Source organism: Dryobates pubescens, chromosome 30 (assembly GCF_014839835.1).
Source record: "Dryobates pubescens isolate bDryPub1 chromosome 30, bDryPub1.pri, whole genome shotgun sequence".
NCBI lineage: Eukaryota > Metazoa > Chordata > Aves > Piciformes > Picidae > Dryobates > Dryobates pubescens.
In genome coordinates, this window is record NC_071641.1 from 7,578,558 (window position 1) to 7,598,495 (window position 19,938).

General features: G+C 44.5%; 1 protein-coding gene across 1 annotated transcript; it reads left to right on the forward strand.

The window, feature by feature from the left end:
* Positions 1–6,185: 6,185 nt before the first annotated feature.
* KIFBP (kinesin family binding protein) lies at positions 6,186–18,928 on the forward strand. Its single transcript, XM_009898799.2, has 7 exons — positions 6,186–6,566; positions 10,321–10,419; positions 12,990–13,069; positions 13,181–13,364; positions 14,476–14,560; positions 16,858–16,967; positions 17,630–18,928. Exons 1-7 carry the CDS (start codon positions 6,216–6,218, stop codon positions 18,506–18,508), a joined length of 1,788 nt encoding a protein of 595 aa, XP_009897101.2. The 5' UTR covers positions 6,186–6,215; the 3' UTR covers positions 18,509–18,928.
* Positions 18,929–19,938: the final 1,010 nt, after the last annotated feature.

Below are 19,938 nucleotides of genomic sequence, written 5' to 3' on the forward strand. Positions count from 1 at the left end.
TGCCATTGTGAATTTAAAGGGAGTACAGAAGATGTTCATTTGTCTGCCCTCTCTTTCTTTTGAAATGCTTCCAAATGCTGTTATAGATCTTTAGCTGAAGTGGCTTGACTTTTGTACAGGCATGTCACTGCACACTGCTACAAATGTGCAATGGAAAATACTATTTTCAAGTATTAATTCCTGAAGCAATGAACTAGATGTCTTCTCTTGTCACTGGATGCATGCCCACTGTCACCTGAAGGACAGTTTATCATCTGCTCACGCAGTCCTACTACTATTAATGATTTTACTGACTAGTTCAGCACAGTAATACAGAGAACACTCTCCCAATATCCCAGGCAATCAGACTAGGGTTCAGATTGCACTCCACAGCCCTAAGTCAATTTTTTTAATGCCTCAGAAATGCCAATCACATCATGAATGCCATCCACTTTTCCTGTGCTTACCCAGCATTCGTTGCCCATTTGTAGATCTTCTGCCTCAGCTTCCTTGATTAGTGTTTCCAGCATCTTTCTCTCAGCAAGTTGAGTTTACAGGTCTGAAGTTTCCTGGATAAGGCCATTACTCTTTAGCAGTGCTTTCTGGCAAAGCAGTGCTGTCAGACTCTAAAGAAATTTTTTGGTCAAACTCCTTCATCTTTCTGACAGAGGTTGTTGCAAGGTAGTTAGGGCTTAAAGTATCAAATACAAATGGGAATACTTTTGGAGGAAAACCAAAACCCAAAACTTTGGGTATATTAAGTTATTTCCCATCAGTTTCATGAATGAAACCACAGTAGTAAACTATTGAATAAACCCCTTGTACCTGGATACCCATGGTGTTTCTAAGCTTTGCAATCTTGGCAGCTTTTATCTTGGGTTATTCTTAAAGAATAACAGTGTCACTTCTGGTGCATCAAAACTGTTATGGACTTCACTAGGGCAAATGGCATCCTGGCCTGCATCAGGAACAGTGTGGCCAGCAGGAGCAGGGAGGTCATTGTGCCCCTGGACTCAGCACTGGTTAGGCCATACCTTGAGTACTGTGTCCAGTTCTGGGCCCCTCAGGTTAGGAAGGAGGTTGACTTGCTGGAGTTGGTGAGGGGTTTGGAACACAAGCCCTATGAGGAGAGGCTGAGGGAGCTGGGGTTGCTTAGCCTGGAGAAGAGGAGACTCAGGGGTGACCTTATTGCTCTCTACAACTACCTGAAAGGAGGTTGTAGACAGGCGGAGGTTGGTCTCTACTCCCAGGCAGCCAGTACTAGAAGAAGAGGACACAGTCTCAGGCTGTGCCAGGGAAGGTTTAGGCTGGATGTCAGGAGGAAGTTCTACACAGAGAGAGTGACTGCCCATTGGAATGGGCTGCCTGGGGAGGTGGAGGAGTCACCATCATTGGGGGTGTTCAGGAGGAGACTTGATGGGGTGCTTGGTGCCATGGGTTAGTTGTTTAGGTGGTGTTGGATTGGTTGATGGGTTGGACACGATGATCTTGAAGGTCTCTTCCAACCTGGTTTATTCTATTCTAAAAAAAAAAATTTCTTCTTTCAAAAAGGTGGAAGGTAATACAAATTCATGAGAGCTTGTCCTGGAGCAAGGCTGACAGAGCTTCGTGATTCCTTCACGTAGCAAGGCAGGCAGGGCTTCGTCATTCCCACTGAATACACCTTTTTTCAGTCATGCTACATAAAAAGAGCCTTGAGAAGATGGCATTTCAGGTAAAAAAATGTCATTAATGGCAGGGAAGTAAAATTTCATAGCAAGGCATGTGTTGGAGAATTATGTGGGAATGTATCTAGGAAATAATAGTCATTCAATCAATTCTCCCCCTTTACTTTGCTCTTGTGAGACCCAACCTCAAATATTGTGTCCAGGTGTGGTGTCCCCAGCATAAGAAGGACACAGGTGTTGGAGAGACTCCACAAGGATGATCCAAGGGCTGGAGCACCTCTGCTATGAGGATAGGCTGAGGAAGCTGGGCTTGTTCAGCCTAGAGAAGAGAAGACTCCAGGGGCACCTTATAAGCTGCTTTCTAATACATGAAGGGATCCTGCAGGGAGGCTGGAGAGGGACTTTTCATGAGAGTGTGTAGAGACAGGACAAAAGGGAATGAGGAAAAGTAGGTTTAGACTGGATCTTTGGAAGAAGCTCTTCAGTATGAGGGTGGTGAGACTCTGGAGTAGGTTGCCCAGCGAGGTTGTGGATGTCTCCTCTTCGGGGGTGTTTAAGGCCAGGTTAGAAGAGGCCTTGTGCAGCCAAGTCTAGTTGAGAGGCATCCCTGCCCATGGCAAGGAGCTTGGAGTGGATGATCTCAAAAGTTCCCTTCCAACCTTATCCATTCTACAATTAATGGAGTGGACATTTGCTATACTGATCAAGTGTGGATATTTCCTTCATTCAACAGAGGTTGCTTCACACTCAGAAATATTTGAGCTTCTCAAATGCCATGCAAGGGATGATAAAGAAGCAGCTGCTATGAAAATGAAAGTTGGAGCAGTGAAAAGGTACCTGGTAAGCTCTAAAAATAAACATGAGATCCTGGGGAAAGAACTCATGTAGGTATCTAGTGAAACAGGGCCAGCTCAGAGACTTGAGAACACCTTACTCCTTCATTTTCAGGCTGGATAACTTAAGTATAGTCTATGATGTCTTCTTTACCTAATTTATATGGTAACTGATACCAGCCCTAAAAATGTACATCCTGTGTCTAAATAAAGAAGCAAATGATGTATAAAAGGTGTAAAAATCATGCATGTCATGGAACACAAGCTTGACAGAGCAGTTGCCATTCATGTGAGGTCATCTAATTGAATTGTGAGAGCAAGGGGGAAGGAAGCACAAATTTATGTCCTGTTGTGTGCAGCAGAAAAGTACTTTGCTTGTTGTGAGTTTGTGGTCTGTCTAGCCCTACAACTCTGTGCCAGGCTCTGATTACAGCACTAGCAGGTAGCCAAGAACAGTGTCTTTTCAGTGCCATTTTAGTGCTCTCTCTCAGGAACACCAGAAAAATGGATCACAGGAAACAGACATCAACAGTTCATTAGGAAACAGAAAAAAAGGGAGACTTAAAGTGGTTTGAGTGGCAGTAATGAGCACAGCTGTGTATTATCCCCAAGTGCTAGATTATTGTACATTTATTCCTACTCTTATCACTACAAATAAAGTGTTGAAGTATGTATTCTAAAGAAGAGTTGCCAACTATTAGAGCTCGGTGCAAAATCTCTATGTTTAATAATCTTATTCAGGATTTTGGAGTGAATTAAATGTATCTTCAGATGTTCTTCAGGTGAACTATGGGGAAATAAAGCAAAATTTATTGAACACTTTATTTAGTACACCTTTGCTTTCTAATTAAACTGCCACTCCCACTATGTAAAAAGCTAAAATCAGCTCATGTGGAATAAAGTGGGTGGTGGGAAGGGCAGAAATAGCCAGCAGAGGGCTGCTTTCACATGTTGGGAGATGTTTGCACTTGCCAGAGGGGCGTGGAAGGGGTCAACATGTACTCATGACCGGTGGGAAATGAAAGGTGTCACTGCAGGAAGGATTTCTGCAGCCTTTCAGTGGGTGGGGAAACTGCCTCTCCACAGACACTCACCTGGCTTCCTATTGATGCTGAACGCTGCTTTAAAACAAACAGACAAACAGAAAACCAACCAAGCAGAGTTGATCCGAAAAATAGGGTCAAAAAGAGGCTGGTAGGAAAAACCCCTGCATGTAAGTCCTTTTGTGTCTGGTTTGAGTCTCTTCTCTTTCCTCTGCCAGAAAAGCCCCCCATGTGCAGAGAGGGTCAGGATGCTGGGACTGAGATAGGATGTGTCCTTACAAACAAAATAAGCTGGTAGACTAAATTTGATATAACAAAGAGACGAGCAAACTAGGAATCTCAGCAATTCAGCAATCTGACCTTATCTTTGTTACCTGCAAGATCACAAAAAAGCAGCACCCTTGGGGGGGTGTCTTTCCCTAAATCAGCAAGGGGTCCAAAGACAGCAGAAACCGGGAGTAACTGGACACAACCTGAAGTGTTGAACTTTTATGACAGTGTGCAGGCTTAATAGACTGCTGAATATTAAACTCTCTGCCCAGGGAGGCGTAAAGCCTCACCTTGATGAAGGTGGGATGTAGGGAAAAGGGGAATTTAGGACAAAAGGAGGCCGCATCCTCCAGCAGTATGAGGGAACCCGGAGGGATGTGCCCCGTGGACCCTCCCTTTATGCGAATAGGGCCATAGGACTCCTCTGTCTCCTTTGTGAACACCGCCCTCTAGCGGCGAAACATTGCATTGCAAGGAGAAACCGCATCGCTGACTCAGTCCAGCCGTAAATCCCAACCCCGAGAGGGGAGCCTCTGAAGGGGCTTCCTCCGTCACAAGTGGGGTTTTAGTGAATCACCGTGCCCTGGGGAAGGTCACCACTCAGCCCAGATCTTCACTGTGGACATTCCACCATGTAAAAATAGATTCAGCACAGGCAACTTACACTATCCACTGCAGCATCGTCGAAGGTGCTGGCAGCACATCAGGTCCATATCTCAGTGCCTCAGTTAATCCAGCAGCTAATGGTATAACTAAGGAAACACCTTAGGAAACATCACTCTAAGGAAACACTAAGGAAACATCACTCAGATAACCTCCTTGTTTGTATCTTTCCTTAAGTGAACTGAAGCCTGGTTTAATCACAACTGAAAGGCAAGTGAAAGATAAGAACTACCCGAAAGGCAGGTTCCATGTGTCTGTCTGTCTGTACAGGGGCTTTCAGGGCTTTCCAGGCAGGTTCCTCACAGAGCTGCCTTCTCTTATGTTATAGATGACTCCAGGTAAAAGTTTCTGGTCCTGATAAAGTTTCTGGAAGCTTTTATTTGCTTCACTTTGGGGAAGCTGGTTTCCTAGGATTAAATACCTCTTTGCAATAACATGTTATTCCATAGTTCATTAGGATGTCCAGTCAAGTGTAGTCCTGTGTTTTTCTCTGTTTATTTCTTGAAGGGCTTTGTGCCCATGGTGTTGAAGTGTTCAGTAGGAATGCTGTGCCTGGTGAGGACTCACTCAAAGAACAGCTTGGTGAGAAAACAGGTGCAAAAATTTCCTCAAGGGGATGATGGTATTGAAGGATAAGGTTTGTGTGCTAGTAACGACATTGCCTAGACCAGAGTCAGCACAGCTGTTAGAAAATACAGCCCCTTCTGATAACAATTCTCATTATATCACCTGATTTTATTAAACTAAATCATGTATTGTCTGTCTGCTCTGGGTTTCAAACTCTCCAGTGCATTTCAGAGTTAACCATTTTCCTGTCCATTTCGCTCCCTCTTGTCCCTTTGTGGTCGTTTATCATTTCTCACACGGCCTGTGAGTTCTCTCCCAAGAGGGTTCTGCTGACCTATTTCAGCCTGGGTGGGATTTGTCTGGAGATGGCTTTGCATTCAGTGTTGCTTTTAATGATACAGGGTACCTAGATCATGTGCTGCAGGCACATGAAGTCGTGTCAAATCGATCTTGGTTTAAGGACAGTGGAGTGATGCCAGGTGCTGGCAACCATCAGTGGCAAAGGAATTGCCTGAGCTGGAAGAGTTCCCCCAGGAGGCAGGATGAGTGTTCTCCAAGTTGGGAAATGGGAGGCAAGGTGGCAGCGGTGGCAGCCTCAGGAGAAACAAGCGGTTTAAGAATGGAAACCGAGGACATGATTTTGACAGGTCGCTTGAGTAACCTCTGGTACAGGTCTGGGACTGAGCCGTGGGGTTTTTTTGTCAGAGAGCAAACGCCTGTTACACATTCCTCTTTGTCTTTATGCCCTGATAAAGCAGCTTGTCTTTGAGGATGGCTGAAAATCACGTTTGCTGAAATGGGATTTAGGGAAGATTTCTTTCTTTGCCTGGCAAACCAGCTGCTGCTATTTTCCTGCTGTTACGCCGTATGTGTCTGCAGGGTCGATGAGTCTTTAGCTGGAAACGCAGTGCTGCGGTGGAACACCACTTCCAAGCAGTCTGCATCTTGCCGAGCCCCTCGGCACCCTTCCTCCTGAGCGTCCCCTGATTCCCAGGACTCGGTACCGCCACCCCTAACGCCCCCACGGCGGCTGAGGGAAGGCGCGCTCAGGGGCGGGGCTGGCGGGGCCGCGCTCCCCGCGGGGGCGGTGCGAGGGGAGGGGGCGGGGTGACCCCTGAGGGCGCGCTCGCGATTGGCCGGCGGTGCGTTAAGCGGCGGCGCGCGCGTCTCGCCGTGCGGCCGGCAGAGGGAAGATGGCGGCGGCGGGGGGCAGCGCCTGGGCCGCGGTGTGCGAGAAGTTCCGCACCGCGCGGACGCTCTCGGACGTGGAGTCGCGTAAGGACCCGGAGACCGAGCCCTACCGTTCCAAGTACAGCGCCCGGGCCCTGCTGCAGGAGGTGAAGCAGCAGCTGAGCGCCTCCGAGGAGGGCGGCGAGGCGCGGCTGCTGGCCGTGCGGCGGGCCGTGCTGGAGTACGAGCTGGGCGTCAACCACACCGACACCGAGGAGCTGTCGGCCGGCGAGGAGCACCTGCAGCGCTGCACGCAGCTGCTCGAGCCCCACCGCCTCTCCCCCGACTGCGTCTCCCTCTACATACAGGCCCAGGTGGGCTGGGGCTGCGAAGGCCGAAGAGGGGGGCTGTGGTGCGGCCGGACGGCCTCAGGGGTTCCTGGGAGGCGGGGTGTGTTCGTGCTCTGTAGGCCGTGCTGCGGGGGGCTGCAGGGAGATTCGTGGCATTTCGGGCTCCTGAGGGGTCTGGTTTGTTTATTAATAATGACAACAGCCCTGGCATTTGCTTCTTGCTCGAAGAGAGCATTCACAGGTAGTGGGCGCGGAGGGATGCAAGTTTTAGGCTCACTGCTGATGCTTCTGGGCGTGCAGAGGTTCCGACGGTGTGTTCTCATAATGGGTGTTGACAAAGCAGCCTACTTCTTAAGATAGGCTGAGACACAACTTGTAAGGGCTGAGCAAAAACAAATCTGTAGAAGACCTCAGTGTGTCCAGAACTTATTTGTAATTCCTTTACTGTTCTTTGTTGTCTTTGTTGTCTTTGTTGTCTTGGGTTATTGAAGGTGGGAGATGCTTTTATACATGCAATACCCTGAAAATTGTTACCCAAAGCTGTCACTTGTTTTCTCTTCAGGCTTCCCTGGTATCTCTTGATCCCTTTTATTCCAGTTGAGTAAATGCAGTTTTGAAGGGCTGGAAGTCATAATATTCACCTCTTTAGTCTGAGGAAAGCAATACTGTTAACAAAATTAGCCTTTACCATATGAAGGGTCACAAAGGGGCCTTCACTGAACCACTCTGTCATGGCAGCTGGTGTGCAGTTAGATATCTGTCTCTAGACTTAAATGAGAGCATTTACTTAGTTGTCTCTTGTCAAAAATGGCTCCTCTGATTAGAAGAGGTTTGGTAGTGCTTTGTCAAGCACTGCAAAACTGTCAAGGAACCGTGTGTTTGTGTGGAAAGGCACTGGTTGAGCAGTGAGCTGGCTGATGTTGGTTAAATGAAGAGAGCTGTCAGGAATCCTGCTCATTCAGTGTGAAGGCTTGGGTGCACCACTACAAATCTGTTACTCATTATAAGATTGGAGATTGCTCAAATGGCCAGTCGAAATAAGAAGATAACATCTCCCCAGTGTATGTTCCTGGGGAGTTGTTGCTTTTGTTGCTGAGGGCCAGGGATTCCACTGTGTATTGGAAAGCAGTACTCCTCTGTTTTTAAAACAGAAACATAACTGTTCCAACTAAAACCTGCACAGCTGGAGACGTTTGCATGGGTATTCCTGTTTGGCAGCCTTTAGGAAACAGCAGGGTAAAGTTTGCTATGCCTGTGAAGTGCTGTGATCCAACAGTAAACTGGTTTGCTGCTGTTTGCCACATCATCAGCTGTGCAGCTGAGAGCAGTGATGGTGAACAAGAGTGCCCTCAGCTTTCACCCCAAGGGCTGTAAAAAGGCTTGTCTATAGTTAAATACAGTTATAGAATAGAAGATTCATAGAATGGTTTAGGATGGAAGGGACCCTGAAGGTGGTCTAGTTCCAACCCACCTGTCACGGGCAGGGACACCTTCCACTAGCCCAGCTTGCTCAAGGCCTCGTCCAACCTGGCCTTGAGCACTTCCAAGGAGGGGGCATCCACAACCTCCCTGGGCAACATGTTCCAGTGTCTCACTACCCTCACTATAAAGGATTTCTTCCTAATCTCCAGTCTAAATTTCTCCTCTTCCAGCTCAAAGCCATTGCTCCTTGTCCTATCACTACAAGCCCTTGAAAAAGTGCCTCCCCATCTTTCTTGTAGACCCCCTTCAGGTACTGGAAGGCTGCTATGAGATAGGCTGGGGTTGGAGTGGCTGGAGAGCAGCCAGACAGAAAGAGACCTAGGGGTACTGATTGACAGCTGGCTGAACATGAGCCAGCAGTGTGTCCAGGTGGCCAAGAAGGCCAATGGCATCCTGGCCTGCATCAGGAATAGTGTGGCCAGCAGGAGCAGGGAAGTCATTGTTCCCCTGGACTCAGCACTGGTTAGGCCACACCTTGAGTCTTGTGTCCAGTTCTGGGCCCCTTAATTTAAGAAGGACATTGAGACTCTTGAACGTATCCAGAGAAGGGCAACAAGGCTGGGGAGAGGCCTCAAGCACAAGCCCTGTGAGGAGAGGCTGAGGGAGCTGGGGTTGCTTAGCCTGGAGAAGAGGAAGCTCAAGGGGAGACCTTATTGCTATGTACAACTACCTGGAGGGTGGTTGTAGCTAGGAGGGGGTTGGTCTCTTCTCCCAGGCAACCAGCAAAAGAACAAGAGGACACAGTCTCAAGTTGTGCCAGGGGAGGTTTAGGCTGGATGTTAGGAAGAAGTTCTTCATAGAAAGAGAGATTGGCCATTGGAATGTGCTGCCCAGGGAGGTGGTGGAGTCCCCATCCCTGGAGGTGTTCAAAAAGGGATTGGATGTGGCACTTGGTGCCATGGTTTAATAGTCATGAGGTGTTGGGTGACAAGTAGGACTTGATGACCTTTGAGGTCTTTTCCAACTTTACTGATTCTGTGATCCCCAGAATATTCTCCAACTTTCAAAGCCTGTCCCAATAGCAGAAGTGCTCCAGCCCTCTGACCATCTTCATGGCCTCCTTTGGAGGAGGACTGTTCCATGTCCTGGTTATGCTGGGGGCACCAGAACTCAATGCTGGGACTCCAAGTGGAGAATGGAGTAGGGGGAGGAGAATTGCCTCCCTTGTCCTGCTGGTCACACTTCTCTTGATGAGGACTTCCTATGAGAATTTACTTAATTAAAAACATGTTCAATACAAAAGCACTTAGTGTGTATGGTGGCCATGTTCTGGGACCTATGGAGTGTGGTGTCAGGGCACTGACTTGTGTTTTGAAAAGAAGGAGCACTCCTTTCTCCTTCTGGGCCTGTTTCTGTAGCCCTTCTTCTAAGGCTGCTGTGTCTCAGTTTCTACCTAATTAAATGTGGTCAGTTTCACTGCTTGGTTGTGGGCAAAGTATTGCTGTTCACAACCGTTGTAGTAATCCTTTTTAATAAATAGAATAATTGGAAATGAAAGGCACATTAAATTAGCACACCAGACATAAATTGCTTTTAATGCCTTCATCTCACTAATAAAATTAGAGGCACTTTCTGTGCAGGATGAGTTCATGAATGCAGTAACATGACCGTGATTCAAGTCTGAAGGCAATAATCTGTAGCTTTTGCATCTTGATGGTTAAGTTATGGTTTGTGAGGTGACTTGTATGCATTTGCCACTGTGTGAGAACCCTCCTGTTTGAGCAACTTGGGATAAAATGAGCAGGCACGACTTTTGCTTTTTGAAATCCATGGTGTTAGAGCACACCCACACATAAAATTGTAGAATCACAGAATGGTTTTGGTTGGAAGGGACCTCCAAAAGTCATCTAGTTCAACACTCCTCAGTGAGCAGGGGCATCCTCTATTAGATCAGGTGGCCCCTAACCCTGTCCAGCCTGACCTTGAATATCTCCAAGGATCGGGCCTCAACTACCTCCCTGTGTTCTACAACCCTCACAGTAAAAACCTTTCTCTTATCCTCCAGCCTAAATCTCCTCTTAAAACATTCCCTATACAGCTCAGAAAAGCAATTTCCAGGCTGTTTCAAACCCAAACAAGACAGAAGGAATTTGAATCCCACCAATCTTTCATTTCCTATGCAGATGATCCTTTCCATCCCTTTCATGGTGATTTGGGAACTCTCCTATCACTCTGAAGTTGTGTTGCAGGAAATGTGTGTGTGTGTGTAAGGATGCAGCTTGGTAAGTGGCTTGGAGAAGGTGTGTAATGGAACAGAATAGGAAAACAAGTAAATTGTTTTTCTCTTTCCCTTCAGAACAACTTAGGCATCCTGTGGTCTGAAAGGGATGAAATTAAAACTGCACAGACTTACTTGGAATCTGCAGAAGCCTTGTATAACCAATACATGAAAGAGGTACTGTTTACTAATATTATGTCAGGTCTTGGTTTCATGTGCTACTGGTAAAAAAAACCTTCATGAAATGTGAGGGTTTTGTGCTTATCACTGCCTGCTGTGATACTTTGGAAGCGATGTGATTCGTAATGCTAAGCACAGGAAGATGCAAACCAGAGGATCTCCTGCAAATTTCAGAATGGACTTAGGAAATTAATTTTGTTCAAAAACAATGGTCCTTTTTGGAAACTCTTTGAATGGGTAATCTAGAGTTGAAGCCAGGTGTACTTTGAGGTTTGATTAAGACTATTGATAATCTTGGCAGCACTGTTAAATGTCAATCCGTTGCCTTCAGTGGGAGAAGGAAACAAAACCTTAAATGTCTTCATGGTTTGCTCTGACTGTGCACAGTATTGCTTAGGAGCAGGTAGTTTAGCTCTATATCCAAGAGGACAGTCTTGTAAACAGCTAAACCTCTCATGCATACTAAGCAACCTTTTGAGTTGTGGATTCTGCTGTGTATCCACAAAGACTCCCTTGTGCTATTTTTAAGCTCTTTGCAAAGCTGTTCCTATACTGATTTGCCTCAGGGACCGTTTATGAGCGAGCTAACAACATTTCTGGCCTTAAAGGAACAGTATCTGTGTCTCAGGACATCTATCAAGGTTGGACAGAACTTACTAAATAGCAGTGTAAGTTTCTGATGGACTTCACTTATAACACAGATTATGCCTTAAGATCCTTTTAATTTAAAAGGAACCACACCAAAAGACTGCTTGTGGTAAGTTCACTGGATTTGTGTCATGTTTCTCTGAAAATACTGAACTGTGTGTGATATAATCTGCAAGCAATTAACAGAAAACCCCAAACCACAGGGCATGAGGTTTTGTCTAACAGGAAAGCTGTTTGTTTAATGTACTACAGTGACAATCTGAGGGTGCTAAACTTAATGGACAAGAGCTAATAAAGTCCACTTGGAGAGTTGCAGAGCTCTTCCTAATGGTAATTAAAAGCATGAAGCTTAACATCTGAAGATAAATCTGTAGATCAAGGAATGAGGCAAGAGTCTTGCTTACTGTGTCATTTCAATTGCTTTTTTTGCAGGATTAGCTCTAGTCTTGCCAGAATATACTGCAGCTAATGGGAACAGCAAAACACCTTGGTTAGAAGTGTTTTGGGATTGGCATCTGAAGTTATTGACAGTTACAAATGACTTTAGATAAGTGCAGACTAATAAAACGTTGCCATAAGCAATGTTGGTCTGCTGGGCTTGCCAGTTTAACTTTTATTGGCAGTTGCACAAAATCTCAGCATGGTGGGGGTTGCAAGGGGCCTCTGGAGATCTAGTCCAATTCCTCTGTTCAGGCAGGGGCACCCACAGCAACTTGCCCAGGATCAAAATGTCCACACCCGTTTGGAATCTCTCCAGAGAAGGAGACTTGAGAAGCTCTCTAGGCAGCCTGCTCCAAGGCTCCAGCACCCTCACAGCAAAGCTTTTCCTCATAGTCAAAGGGAACCTCCTGGGTTCCAGTTTGTCTGTTGCACCTTGTCTCATTCACTGGGCACCACTGAAAAAGAATCTGGCCACATCCTCTTGACCCCCACCCTTTAGTTATCGATAAGCTTTGATCAGATCCCCTCTCAGTCTGCTCTTCTGCAGGCTGAATGGCCCCAGGTCTCAGCCTCTCCTTATCAGAGAGCGAGCTCCAGGGCCCTCGTTCTTGTAGCCTCTGCTGGACTTTCTACAGTTGTTCCCCATCTCTCTTGAACTGGGGAACCCAGAATTGAGCCCAGGACTGCAGATGTGGCCTCACTAGGGCAGAGACGAGGGGAGAAAAGAGTCCTTTCTAAGGCAAGGCTGAACGGAGCAATGGTGAAAGATGCGTAGTCGTCTGCATAAGGAATCTGACAGAACTCATGGTTTAAACCCCCCAAAAGCACATCTAAATGAAGTAGTTCACACAGTTAACAGCTTGCATGTAGGTCATGCCCTGTATTGGGGTTTAGCAGTTTCATCCTCCAGTGGCATTGCCTGTTGTCTCATTGATAGAGCTGAGTAAAGAGTCTTTCCAGGTTATGAATAAAGGGAGTCATTTCACAGCGGTTAAGACTTCACAGCAGCTCTGATGAGTGCTCTCTGCACATAATGTTCTTTGCAGTACTTCCTGCAGGATGTTTTCTTGTTAGTGATTAGTGCAGCTGGGCAAATGAATGTTTCACACTTGAAAGCATGCTTAGTATTAGATGGACACTCTCAAAACCAGTAGGTTATATTGTACAAAATAAGGACAGCCAATTTCAGTCCCCTAGAATCCAGGCTGAGTGTTTCTGGTGCAGACAGCATGCCTGACTGTATGTAAGCAGAGGTCTTCAACAAGCTGAAAACCTTGTGATTTTGTATGGAACTGTGGCTTTCATCCTCAAAAATCTCCTGAGTTGTTTGTGTGTGGTGTTGAGATAGGTGTGGATGTGTTGAGAGAGATTCTGTTGCAACTGGGATTGAAAAATGGTAACTCATCTGCAGCTGGAAGAGGGAGCACCACGCTGCAAAGAGAAATGTATTTAACTCAAGGTACCGGCTACTCTTGCAGGATGGAAATCCTCCTCTGGATCCCAGTGAACACTTCATGGCAGAAGAAGAAAAACTCACAGACCAGGAGAGATCCAAAAGGTAGGTGTGCAGCAGCATGCCTGTATTACTTTTTTTTTTGGTTAATTATTAATTTATGAGGATGTATTTAAGGAGGAAGGGAACAAAAATCTAAAGACTTGTTTTTTCCAGATTTGAGAAAGCCTATACACATACTCTGTATTATCTGGCACAAGTCTACCAGCACCTGGAGATGATTGAGAAGGCTGCTCAGTATTGCCATACTACTCTTAAACGACAGCTTGAGTATTGTGGCTACTACCCAGTGGAATGGGCATTCAATGCTGCCACTTTGTCACAGTATTATCTCTCTAAGGTAACAGACCTAACGTTTCTCTGCTGTAATTGTATCATGAATGTTACCGTGAAGCAGGACAATTGTTTTAAAGAGCTGTTTGAGACAGGGCTCCATGTTGAATTAAAAATGTGCTCCTATAAACCCCCAAATTGTCTGTTGACATGGAGCATCTCTTCGTTTGCCCTGAAGAGGACGCAGTGGCTTCCCTGTGGTGTCGTGATAGCGCAGGGGGGAAAAATGAACCGGGGTGTAGACGTAAGAAAAGCTCTGCGGTTAGTGAAGTTCCAGCAGCGATGGGACCTGATGTTCATAAGCAGCACTTTAAGGTCACTTAATTTAAAATGTCCTTATATTTCTCTGATATAATAAAGACTTCAAAAACATCTGAAGGCCAAGGTATTGCCCATTGTATGTTTCCTGTAAGTTATTGTCCCCTGTACCTTAGAGTGTCTGTTTATCAACATTTGAGCTTATGTGAACATGGAAGTGAGTATGTAAGATGGTAGCTGTCTGCTTCCAGATATCTCTGTTGACTCTAATTCACTGCTTGGAAATGCCTCATTTAGGATTTTCTAAAACCCAGATTATTCAGATGCTCTCTTGCCTAAAAGACTTCTGCCATACCTAAGCTGGTTAATGCTCCTTTCGGTAGTAACTTGTAACTTCCATGTCTTTGATGCATTGGCAGCACTACTCATTAAACAATGCACTGCCAAATATGAGTAAAGGAATCTAAATCTGACTCAGAATGTTGACTTGTATGTCCAGCCCCTTCTGACACCCCATGATACAATCTTTACCACAAGACATCACTTCCTTTACCTCAAGGAAGCGATAGATCAGAACAGTGAAAATGTTCATAGTTGATGTATCTGATATGAAAAGTGAGGCTTGCTAGTGTGGCTGTGGTAGAAAGAAAATGGTTGGTTAGAAAATAAGTATTCAGTTGTAGATGTGTGGGGAAAAAAATGATGTCTTCTGGTGTCCAGGGCAATATGCCATACAGCCCTGAGGTGCTATCATTTCCCTTGTGTTCATGCCTCTCTGCGGCGAGGAGTTTAGCCAGGCTGAGAGCAGTGCTTGTGCTGCTTATATCAGTGATCAATGTTGCTGTCTCTGTCTCTCTCAGCAATGCTTTATGGAGGCCCGACACTGTTTAGCAGCAGCCAGTGTCATCTTTAGCCAAGCTGGACAGGTGCCATCTGCTGAAGACAGTAAGTTCATGTAAAAGTTTTCCATGTAGTAGTGTGAATTAAGCATCATTGATAGATCAATTCAAAAGTGAAGTCTAGCAATATCCACAAAACTTACCTCAGAGTTAATTTCCTAAAAATCTTTCCAATAAACAGTGAGGTGAAATATTCTTGAAGAACTGGTGCTCCTACAGCACAAGATTGACTGCAAGTAAACCCTATGAGAAAAGCTCAAGTGCTTGTTGCTGGAGTTTTGGAGAGTGTACCAGAATAAAAGTGAAATTTAAACCAACATCTCATTTCATAGTGGCACTGTCTGCTCGTCCCTGTGTCCTTGTACATGTGCTTAAAGTGCACCTTAACTTTGCTTCTCAGTGATTAGAGGGCAGTGGTTCAATGAACCAGACCAGAGGCTTCCTAGGAGTAGTTTTAAAAGAGGGGGAAACTACAGCCCTTAAAATCCCCAAATCCAGAGAGTTTGTTGTATTGTCTTTTGTAGCTGGATGCTGCAGCCTCATTAAAGGCTGGGTTTGGAACTGTAACTCCCCTTCTTTGGGTGTTGATGCAGTGGAACAACTTTGCAGTTCAGAATGAAGATCGATAGAAACTTTTGAAGAACTGTTATCAGTTTTATGGACCTGTGGTACTGTGATAGTGTGAATATTTAACAGAAGGCCCCTTAGTCTTTGCTTATCTACAGCACAGCCTTGTGTATTCTGTGTTTTGGACAACTGAAGGATTCAAGAGAGCTTTAACCTGTGGAGAGTGAGCATATGCTCAGGGTAGCCCCTGTGTGAGTCTCTAATTCTGACTGTGAACAGTGAATATATTGGTTAACTTCTAATGGTTTGGGCTGTTGGAATACAGGCTCTTTAATCCACCAGTGTTCTTATTTCAGGTTCAGGTATGACCAGAATAGACACAGTTGAGTTTTATTTAATTGAGGTTTAGTAGCAGTACCTTTCTTTAAATGCTTTTACTATTTCTCTTACAGAACTCTATGCAGTTGCCTTTCCTACTGTTTTAAGTACTTTGAGGATGATGTCCAAAAGCTTTTTAGTTTCAGGTAAACAGGGCTGTCAAGAGTCAAGTTAAGCAAACCTGGTAGACTGTTTGGAGACAGCATAGCATGAAGGGTCTGAACCAGTGTGCTTCCATAGCTGCCTCACCGCACAGTTGTGAGAGTTCATTCATGCCATACTTAACCTCATTTTTTGGCTTTTGTGTTTGATAGGTGTATAAAAACATACAGTCAGCTATGGTCTCAAAAGTCAGGTGCAAGACAGGAAGTGGTAGATAGGAGTCCTATTTTTAATTGTCCTTTATAGGTTTCTTGTGTTATCTTTTTGTTAGCTCACTCCACCTTGAGTTTCTCCTACAGCAAGTAGTGACGTTTGTTTCAGTGGAGTAAACGTTGATCCTGTTTTCCTTTTTATGGTACAGAGAGCTGGGTTGTGGATCTGAAGATCATTATGCAGAAAGATTAATACACATTCAGCTTGGTCCACTCTCAGACACCTTAATTTTATCATGTTAAACATGGGTTTTTAGTAAAGGAGCCTTTAGTTAGGTGAGTGACTTCTTATTTCCTCAGTAAGAACAACTTCTTTGGCTCTAATGAATGATAATGAGCACAGGGGATCTGAGTTGGAAGTTGGCTTTTTCATTTGGTGAAGAGGAATGCTAGAATGCTAGTGTCCTCCTTGTTCAGCTAACTTGCTGCCTTCTGCCTAGAGTCTGGGAAATGAGATTTTTTTGAAATCTCTTTGGTTTCTGAAAACATTATCTTGAGACAGCACCAGTGCTGCCATTTAGGGTTGTAAGGAAAGAAATACAGAAGTTGTAGGGTTCATAATCTTGTCTTTGTACCAGGTAGATTAATTAAAGGCAGTTTCCCCTACTTTTATTCCCTTTTTTGGTAGCAAGTCTTGGGGTCTATGGCAATTCCCATGCCCTAACCACCCTCAGAAACAATTACTGGGCAGGCAGTTCTGTCTCAGAAAACAAATTATTCCATTTTCTTTCTCTCATTTCCTGAAAAAGATTTTCATGTCTTTTGGTAAAGTTTCAAGATCTAAGATCATTTCAAACTTTATGACCTGTTTCTTTTCAGAACTCATCCATAACAGATCCTTGTTAATCCCTATGGGTTTCTACCAGAATGACAATTTAGAGTTGGAGAACATATTTCTGTCTTAACAATGAAGTAAAATTAAACACAAGCAACATATATTTTGCATGTAACATTTGAGGTTCTTGCTGGAGTGCTCAAGTTCTCCTGAAGGGGATTTTTTTGTGTGTTTATGTCCATTCAATAGATGAAACAGAGCAAGACCAACAGTACCTTCGACAGAGAAAAGCTGAGATTGCAAGGTTCTGGATTAAATACTGCCTGAATCTCCTGCAGAGCGCTCGGCAGTTACTTGAGGTGACCAAAATTTGATGTTTGTAACAGGAATCACTTCACAGTTGGTGTCAAGTGATAAACAGCTGCCTAATGGATAGTACAATATATGCTTGCAGTGTAACAAGTGTGTTAGTGTGCTTTGACTTCAATGCAATGGAGGAGCACGTATGGGGGATCACCTCTGTAGTGTGATCAGTGCGCTGCTTGTGCAGCAGCTTCACAAATTTCCTTCCTCTGCTGCATTTTCTTGCAGCTTCTTTTGCAGATGACTTCTTATTTAACTGCTAGTAAGAGCAGCATCTTGATATGCCACAGTTTTGTGTGTTGGTATTCTTTCATTCAGCCTTTTGATTTGTTTAGGTGTTTTTCATTCATTTAAGCATTCATTGGAATGTCTAAAACCCAGCATTTGTTGAAGCAGGCCTTTGGGCCTTACTGTTTTGCCTATATTTTGAACAGTCTAGGGAGGCTAAATTATCTTGGTCTTAGGTTTTTACAGACTTGAGGCTGTAATTCACATGATTTTTTGTGAATATAAGGTATGATGCACCGTTGTGTTTTCTCTTCTGTCTTGTTAATACCTTGCTTGTCATTAAAAAGTTAACTCATGACTAACATGATTCTGTGTAAGTCTCTCTTCCTAAGCCACATGCATTTTTAATTGGTATGCTTTGCCATTTCAGGATAACATAGGAGAGCTGGATCCAGACAGGCAACTGGAACTTAAAGCCCAAAGGAAAAAAGAAGAAGATGAAAAAGAGAAGGGCAGGAAAAAAGCTGTCCTTTTTGGGACAAGTGATATATGTGACTCTGTCTTAGCCATGGAAGAGAAAGTGAGCAGTGTATATCCTTTAGATTTCCAAGAGGCCAGAGAAATCTTCCTAGTCGGTCAGAACTATGTTCAGGAAGCAAAAGAGTTCTTTCAGGTCGATGGGTATGTTACTGACCACATCAAAATTGTGCAGGATCACAGTGCTCTGTTTAAGGTACTTGCTTTCTTTGAGGAAGACTATGAGAGGCGCTGCAAAATGCACAAGCGTAGGATAGACATGCTGGAGCCTATCTGTGCGGACTTGAATCCGCAGTACTATCTGCTGATCAGCAGGCAGCTCCAGTTTGAGCTAGCTAACACCTACTACGAGATGATGGATCTGAAGGTGGCTATAGGTAACAGATTAGAGGAGCTAGACTCCCACACAATTAAAAAGATTAATTCCCTGGCTCAGTTATCAATCAAATACTACGAACTCTTCTTGGATTCCTTGAGGAACCCAGATAAGGTGTTTCCCGAACAGCTGGGGGAAGATGTTCTTCGCCCTGCAATGGTGGCTAAATTCCATATTGCACGACTCTATGGTAAGCTTATTACCTCAGATGGCAAAAAGCAACTGGAAAATATGCAGACATCATTGGAATATTACACATTTCTGGTAGATTATTGTGAGAAGTACCCAGACGCTGTCCGTGCCATTGAAACTGAACTGGAACTCAGTAAGGAGATGGTGGGGCTTCTTCCAACGAGAATGAAGAGGCTCAGAGCAAAACTGTATCCACTTATATAAATACCTGCCTGGAAGGAAATGTTCACTATTAAAATGATAACCTGTCTAAAGCAGTGCTGTCAGACAGCTTCTGTACTGACCAACAGGACTAAGGTGTCTGCAGTTTGTCAATCCACCTAGAGCCTGCAGTAGTATAACGTTGTGAGAAACTCAGAGCTCTCCCATTCAGTAGTTCACCCACACTAATGGTATCAACTTTAAATGTAAAGTGAAATGTTCAGCTAATGCTTTTATTGTTTGCCATGTATGAAAATACTAACCTTCCTTATCTTGTTCTTTTTTCCTTCAGTACATGGTTCAGTTTTTAGATGTAGTGCTGTATGAAAGTTGTTTCTATTAAGGAAATCTATTTCTCCAGGAAAACTTTTCTAAGGTATCTGAGGCACCTTCTTCCAACTAGAATACTTTGTATGTCTAACCTTTGTCCTCAGAAAACTTTATCCATATGAAGGGAACTTTATTTTCACTATTTATTTTGTATATTGCTCAGTGTGTTCTTTTTTTTCCCCCCCTTGTTAATCAAAACCTAGTTGATAAAGGCTTAATAAATGGACTAGCTTGGCTAAATGTATGTTTGTTTGTTTGTTTTTCAGAGTCCTTAGAATTGTGTTTCCTCGTGTTTTAGTAAGATACATTGTGAGTATCTCCAGTAAAAACATACAAGCAGTTGAAGTGCCAGAACCAAGAGCAAGAAAGCAGCTTGTGGTGGGAGGAGATAACCTGCTCTCAAACAGTAGAGAATTCACAGGTTAGAGGTGCTGTGTTCTAGTGCTCCAAATAGCTGCCAAATGTAGCTTAAACACCTGGGATGTCATGTGTGGCTTCTTAACCTTGTGTTGGTCAGGGAGGCCAGGAGCTGCAAGTAGGAGGCCTCACTGAAGTTCTTCCAGATCCCACTGCTACTGAGATGCTATTCAAAATCTGTGTGCCATCAATTACTGACTTCTCTGTTAAACTTCTGGTTGTCATTAAGGACTTGCTGATCTGGCAGTGTTCCTGGTCTTACACAACCTGCTTCCTTTGCCTTGTTCTCATTTAGCCTCCTATTTACTCTTTATAGAAGCCCAGGCTGCATTTCTGACAAAAATGTGCACTGTATTTCTGGTGTCCATAGAAAGATTATGAACCAGGACCTGCTGTAGCTGAAACTTGGGCTGAGCACATTGTCCAGCTGGATTAAGGTGAGAGATGCCAGGGGCATGAGGAAAGTGAAGTGACAAGGTGTATAAGATTAAGAAACTTTTGTGCTGCAGTTACTCTGCTTTTCCTGGAAAGGGTCCCTTATGGAAAGAAGTTGGAAAATAACTGTGGGAGGTTTGACTTGGGGTTTATGTTTACAGGAGCCCCACAAGGCTGGTTGGTCTAGGGTGGGAGAGGTCCAGGGTTCAAATCCCAGACAAGTTTTGTAGGCCAAGATAGGCCAGTGGGAT

What these genes read in the sequence shown, in the direction of transcription:
- KIFBP (XM_009898799.2), top strand. Translation starts at nt 6,216, where the DNA reads ATGGCGGCGGCGGGGGGCAGCGCCTGGGCCGCGGTGTGCGAGAAGTTC. An exon ending in GACCAGGAGAGATCCAAAAG is followed by an intron (nt 13,070 to 13,180) that starts GTAGGTGTGCAG and finishes TGTTTTTTCCAG; the next exon opens with ATTTGAGAAAGCCTATACAC. An exon ending in GGTGCCATCTGCTGAAGACA is followed by an intron (nt 14,561 to 16,857) that starts GTAAGTTCATGT and finishes TCCATTCAATAG; the next exon opens with ATGAAACAGAGCAAGACCAA.